At 37.8% G+C, this 7,401-nt stretch overlaps 1 protein-coding gene across 1 annotated transcript; it reads right to left on the bottom strand.

Moving 5' to 3' along the window:
• Window positions 1–319: 319 nt before the first annotated feature.
• On the bottom strand, window positions 320–6,775 carry PRRG4 (proline rich Gla (G-carboxyglutamic acid) 4 (transmembrane)). Its single transcript, XM_009697110.1, has 5 exons — window positions 6,670–6,775; window positions 3,403–3,566; window positions 2,117–2,165; window positions 1,249–1,384; window positions 320–542 (listed from the first exon to the last, which is right to left on the bottom strand). Exons 1-5 carry the CDS (start codon window positions 6,773–6,775, stop codon window positions 320–322), a joined length of 678 nt encoding a protein of 225 aa, XP_009695412.1.
• Window positions 6,776–7,401: the final 626 nt, after the last annotated feature.

Below are 7,401 nucleotides of genomic sequence, written 5' to 3' on the forward strand. Positions count from 1 at the left end.
ATACTGTTCCTTCTGAAGAAAAACAAGAGATGAAACTGTTAATGAAACATTAATAGTATGATGGGGTGGCTCAAAGTGCACATGGAAGAGGATGTCAGTACAAGACTTGCTCTTTATGCATTCCCTCCTCTTAGCGCAATAACCTTGTGCAGCCTTTGCAACAGATCACCTTGTGTCCCAAACGGGACCTTCACTTGTTCCTAGTTGTGCTAAAGATCTTTCACATTTTTGTAAACTGTCTTGCAATATGCAAGGTAGCACACACTTTTTAAAAAAGTATGTTCTGTTTCAGTAATCCCCCCCAGAAGGAGTTTTGTGACTAAGGGGCAGGAAGCGACATAGACTTTTTAAATACCCGTGGCCGTTCTGGGGGCCCTGGATAAGGGGGGGGTGGCACATTGTGTTGTCCATCTGAAGTAACTGCTTGCTCATAAGTTGGTAGTCCTGAATCATCAGTTCTGAGAGGAAGTGGGTTTAAAGAAAATTCTTCATGCCTTCTGAAGATGCTAGATGAATTACGTCTTCTTACATAATCCAAGTACCTAAACAAAGTTAACAGCATTATAAGTGGCAGGTTCCGTTTTAAAGGGAAGAAAGAATATAAAGTCTTAGTTGTAGAAACAAACAAACAAAACCCCAAAAAACCTACCCAAACAACAAAAAAAATACAATAAAAATAGATTGCCTTCAATGACCATAAAGACCAGAAGCCAGATACTCTCTCCAAACCACAGGGTAAGAACAACTCAGTAATGTGAAATTTATAGGGAAGAGAAAGCACAGAATTCTCTTGTATTCCTTTCAAGTTTAGGATAAAGGAACAAGCAGGCCTAGAGAATTGGTAAAGAAGCATTTCCTTCATTTCACATCTGAGGCAGACTACATGCCATGAAGAGCATACAGCTTACTTTAAAGAGTGAGCAGAATACATTAAGACTTTCCATTGCAGGCCCCAACCTATTAAAATTATTCCATCTTTCTAGTAAGAATATTTTGGAACCAAGAACACACACAAAAAAAAAACCCCAAAGGTACGTCAGCCATGCAAGTGTTTTACATCTCTGTGTTACTAACTTCAGCACAGCTGCTGGTAGTGCTCACCTACCTTTGCTTCCAGGAAAGTAAGAACCAGAACTCCCATTGGATTCTCTGAGAATACAGTTAGGTGAACCCACAGTGTTTTTTAAATTCCACTCTTAAGCAAGAGTTTGTTTTGGTGTTTGTTTTTTAAGCAGTGAAATTCCTTACCCTGATGGTTGCCTTGATTTGCATCTACTTTTGCAGCAATAGAAGATAAGCAGTACAATTATAACTAACAGTACTCCAGCAGCAACCAGACTGATGAGAAGTCCTGTAACGTTAATCTTCTGTAGTGTCTCATCACCTGAAGATAAAACATTGGTTATTTTCATTATGTTTTCTTTCCTTCTACAGAGTATACTGTATATACTGTAAAATACTAATTTTGCTGTGCTATAAGGCTGTTCCTTCCCACTAATGTCTAGCTTGCTGTGAGAAGCCATAATATGTGTGCAACACAACCCAGGAGTATCATTCGCATTCAGCTTAAAGCAAAAGTGAGTAGATATTCCCTTTTCTGTGCATAAAACTGTTGATATGTCTGTCTTCTAATGCCTTCCAAATACTACTTCACATACTTGTGGCCTTGATCAGGCTGTAGATCTTTCCTCATGTCATACTGAGCAGTTTTTAATAAAACATCTGGCATAAGACTACTCTGAACCTTAATCAGACTGTTATATTACTATTAAAGAAATGGGGGAGCGAACAGGACGGACACAAACAAAACCAAACCACAGAAAGCAGCCACAGAATTACTGCAAAGTTTACTGACTGTGTAATAAAACATATAAATGGACAAGAAAATTATATTGTTTTTACCTACAGACTGATAATGGATCCCACTATAAGACTCTTGAGCGAGGTCTGTTGTATCGTATCAGATAATGCAATATACTTGCACAGTTCACAGTGAATTTCAGTAAAAAGATCAATTCTGATTTTGCTAACTGAATGCATGGTGTATTTTTAAGAATGTACTATTATAACAACACAAAATATTGCAATATAAGAAAAGAATAAAAAGATGACTTACCTATTTTTATTTTAGGGCCTTTAATTGAATAGTCTTTCCAAAAATCCATCTATAAAACCACAAAGGATCAGATTTATATGATACACATAATTGGCAGGCTTATTGACAATTTTTTTAATGTGGTAATGTGGGCAAAATTTAACAATGGCATAAATAGAAGCAACTCCTGCTGATTGTACTTGCTTATCCCACCGTATTTTTCTCACACATCCAAGTTTGCATAAAAATTACAATTTCACAAAGATGAAACTGCCAGCTGGTAAAAGAGAAAAGTGCGTTGATGTTGCCTCATTTCTGCCTGATTACAGTCGAAGTTAGCATATATTCTGACACTAAAAAAATGCTTACAATTAATCTTTGTAAATTCCTATAGAAGAATATTAGTGAGGCAAAGTCAAGTTCTTAACAATTAGACATTGGCATGAACAGCATGCTATCAGCTAGGAAAAATAATGGGATTCATTTAAGAGAAAAACCTTTATGTTGTATGACTGTTATGCATTAAATGCATTTAGCTAAAATTTCTACTTTTGCTACACAGCAAAAGACTCCCAAGATTCCGATCTAACACCTTCATCTTTTTCTTAGGAAAATGTTAGTGATGGAAAACTAACATTTCCACCTTCAGAACAGGAGTGTATTCCTTGCTCCTTCTGCAGGTTAGTGCAGAGCATGCCTAGAATCATGAAGAGATTCTTGCTGCATGCAGCAAGAGCCAGTCTTCAGACGATCATCACGTTCCATTACTGGGCTGAAAGGTTTCTTATGTATTTTTCTCTCTTCTATACCAGGCTTCTTCCAAGCTGTATATAGGTAGTGATTTAGAAGATAATGCCATAGGAATCCTCAGCAATAGCTGCAGCTGTGCTCTGTACTCCTCTCTTCTAAAATATTTCTTTGGCATGAAACAAGGACACAATCAGCCAATTAATACGTACAGCATGTGGAACCCATTCAGATTGGATGCTGAGAAGTTACCAAAAAAAAAAAAAAGATGAGATTCTGAAAACACGTATAGGTAGATCCACAAGCAGTACATCTGAAATTTCATTTGTATTTGTTTGCAGAATGGGAGCCCTTGTCTAAGTCTTCAAGACAACAGTACATATTCAAGTGTATTCACTGTGTACCTAAAGTGATAACCCCATCTAATTGGGGCCTCTACTTTTACAGTAAATTAAGCAATCATCTTAAGTGCTGTTTTCAGAAGGGCTACAGTATTTAGATTCAGTAATGATTTAGTCAATAACCTCCTTCAGTATATTAAATTCAGTTTGAACAGCTACCGTTTTATCAGGGTCCTCAAAAACTTCTCTTGCTTCTTCATAATTGCACAGCTCTTCAAAGCATTCTCTTTCCAGGTTATCTGCTGTGAATGCTTCAAAATCGAATCTGTTATTCAGAAGATGTCGTCCAATGAATAAATTGGCCTCCTTTCCTGATGTGAACACTAATTTAAAAAAAAAAAAAATCAAGCTGATTCAAAACAAGTTAGGAAAGCTAAATCTGGTATTTTTAAAGAATGGTTACTATCCTAAAGGAGCACATTGAGACCACTTCTTCCCCTAGAATCTCTCAACTACATACAGGAAAAAGAAACATCAAGGCCTCCTCATAAAATGTTGTCTTCGCTGCTAACTTTTCTAACTATGCAATATAAAATAAACTTATTTTCCTTTATCATAAAACGTTTCAGCTATTCCTTATACTGGCCAAGAGAATTTGATTCTCGTGACAGCTGTTGATCAAGTTTGGGTGTTATCCCTTCTGAGATGAGGGCATCTTTTTTACTGGAGCTCTTAAGAACAAAGTAATAGTCACATAAAGCAGAAATTCAGTCAGATTGAAACTGACATACTGGAGGAAGGAGGCTGGGGGGGGACAGGGCAGGGAGAAGAAGGAGGAAAAATAAAATAATCCCTTCCTTCTAAAGAATCCCCAATATACACTTATCAATATTCTGGTATCTGTGAGTTCCAAATTTTGATAACGAAATTTGAATTTTAAATCATGGCAGCACAGTCCTATTCGTTTTACATTTGTTTTCTTTTCACAATCATGGCAGCAAGTTTTATGTAAAGACTGCCATATTGCCAAGTTTATTTGTTTTAAATTTGTCCATGATAGGAATTTTACTGACAACAGGAAGACATTTAATTCTCTTCCTCTTTTATGCTTATTACAGCCTCCACGAGGCCTCATGGAGTAAGTTGTGAGGTGAGATTCCAGAAGAGTTAGTGAAATTATAGAAGGCTTTGGATTACAGGAATGCATTTTCTCACCAGGCATTTTACATAGTCAAGTTTTAGCCTGCTCTTGCTACAGGTTCTTTTCAGAAAAAAAGACAACACACCAAACAAAAAAACCCACAAACCCCCAAAAAACCACTTTGTATGACAGAACTAGTTTTCTGGCTTGGTTTTCAGTGAAAACCTAATCTGTATTCCAAAAAATTCAGACTATTTGGTTAAGCAAAATGACTGGAAGATTATTTTTACAAGTGTAATGCAGAAACAGCATTGTTACACACCAGGCCAGACAGCTAAAAAAGGAGATGAGATTCAGTATAAAGTTATTCAGCTACAAATTAGCTCTGTGTTCTTGTTAGCTTGTTTGGCCAGATTAGCACATCATTCAGGAATTTTGACCCTAATGGTTACTGTTAGGTCTTGCAATGGTATCTCAAAATGGTTTGCTCTCTGAAAACTAAGATAACTGCAGTGTAACTTGCACACTGTTTGTTTATGTCTTTAATATTATAGTATACTGAAGGAATATTACAGTATGTATTTATATAAGTTATATACTATTACAGTATATATTGGGGGAGCCACATGTGTGCACAAACATTTGCTTAGGAAGGGAAATCTGTTATCTTAAAGTAATTGCAAGAAAATCTAAGCTTAAAATATTTATGCTATATCTAAGAATAACCAAAGTGAAGGACTTAATTTTAAAAACAAAAGAAACAAACAACCAAACCCACAAGTGGAAAGGCGAAAGAATTACGTGGAAACAAATATTATCAATATCTTGGTTCAGCGCAAATCGCAAGAGTAACTTCAGTCTTCTGAAATGGAGATCTTCAGTTTTGCTCGGTAGTGTTTCATTCCTTACCATGCAACTAGTATTAGCTATACTTCTGAATTAACTTAGATAATTGATGCATTTTAATTAACATGGAAGGCATAGGCAAGCTGCCTAGAGCCTAGGACCCCTAATTCCCAGTGATACTCTTTCGAAGAGTCTTTATCCATTTATCTGCACTTTTTTCACTTCGTAGGATATAGTCAAAGTACACCTATCACCATCTCTGAATTACCTGCAACCTGGTGATTAAGATAGTATTTGGAGAATGAAACCGATGCATTTGAATTCTGCCCTATACATGAGGGAACTGAATGCAGTTCTGCAGTCCTTGGTTCAACAAAACGGTAAATGCAGTTTTAGCATGCTGAGCATTTAATTAAAAATGCATCCACAATGTGCTGAATAAAGTAACTCTGCTGGTAAAAGATGTTCAGAAAATGCTGATGGGGTCACCTCTTAATGCAGGTATGCCATACTCTTGGCAACTGTTCTACTTGCTTAATTACTGGATAAAGAGTTGGGTCCCTCTCTTTCCAACTCTGTCTTTAAAGGAGGAGTGGTCTGGGCCTATTGTCTGGACAGGGTTCTGTGCTGTGAACTCACAGGAAAGAGGCAGCCTGACGTTTTATGCCCCAGAGCAATATGGATTTTAATCAATAACCTATCTCAAGCATTTTTCTGCTAGCCATGTTTTCTGCTCAACATACTGCCCTGAAGGAGCCTCCTGCTCAATGTGATGACTTTTTAAAGTCTGTCTTAAGGTTTCAGCAGTCCTCATCCACTGAGGAGACTGGACAGCTAAGTTACAAATTCCTTTTTGAAGCCCTGATGCTTAAATGTTAAGTGTCACATGGCTTAGCATTGTAGCACTTGAGTCCTTCTGGGGAACTTCATTTGTTTTTACCTCAATTACTCTCTACTTCCCTCACTCCAAAGTCAAGAACCACAATAGCAGCATTATGTTTATCTTTCAAGGTATTGTAAGAGGATCTGGTATTAAGAAAAAATACCAATCTCGAAAAACAAGCAAATAAACCCTTTGAAATACAAAGCAATTTTAGATATCCATATAAAACTGTGATGTGCTCAAATAGTACCAAAGCAGTACTGTCTTAATACAGATTTCAAACTTCTGGAATTTTGATATTTCTTAGAGGATTCTGGTTATATCAATGACGATAGTCCTAGAGACCTAGAGAAAGCTCAGTTGTCCCAACCTGCATTTACTACTGGATCTGATAAATACTTAATATCAACATCCAAGTCAATTATCAATCATTTCAGCAAAAGATACTCAAATATTATAAAATTAAGCATACAACAGCTTAATTTTTTAATCAAGTTTAAAAAATGAAAACAACAAAACAAAAACTATTTACGTACATAAAAAGATTTCTCAGCAGAAGCAAAGTTAGATACAGTTCTATTTTGAAAAGCATAAAATCACGTTAAAAGTAAGTTACCGTCTTTCCGTTCAGGTTGCTTCAAGTTATTTAATCTCCCTGTGCAGTGAGGAAATGCAAATGTCATCACATGTAGTTGACACAGCAGTACCAAAATTGCAAACATGGCGTGGCATCTGTCAGACAGAAACTAATGCGAGTTAACAAAAAAAATGACAACACAATCTTCTGAAGTGTCAGTGATGAACCTTGAATGAATCCTACAAATGAAGTCATCTAATGCAAGCACCTACATGCAGCTGAGGCTAATGGGTCCGCAGAAGAAAGACACCGATCCAAACTGGTCCTGCATGTCTCTCATTAGGTGTTCGTTGTGTAACACCCGCACGTCACCCAGGCCGCTCTCACCACAGCCAGGCAATACCCTCTGCTCTCCCCTCCCGGGGAAGCGGCTGAACGGAGCAGCAGCCCGGTTAGCTGGCGAATTAACGGGGAAAGATCACACACAAGCTGCTGCCGGTACGCTCCGAAACTTCAGATAGCTACGATTTTGCTACCAGAGCAGCTACAGCAGGCCCGACATAAACAGACGTACAGAAACCATTTTGTCGGGAGAAAGCGGTTGCCAACCTCCCCTCGCCCAACAGTCCACAGGAGAGTCTGCACTCTCCCACCTAGGATGACTGTAGAAAAAAAGAATGAAGTAAGACTGTAATTCTTCCAAGAGACGCCCAACACTGAGAAAAACACGATCGCCGCCTGAAGCGGAGACGTGCGCCGATCACCCGAGGG

Source organism: Cariama cristata, unplaced genomic scaffold, assembly GCF_000690535.1.
Source record: "Cariama cristata isolate BGI_N322 unplaced genomic scaffold, ASM69053v1 scaffold15080, whole genome shotgun sequence".
In the NCBI taxonomy this organism is placed as follows: Eukaryota; Metazoa; Chordata; class Aves; order Cariamiformes; family Cariamidae; genus Cariama; species Cariama cristata.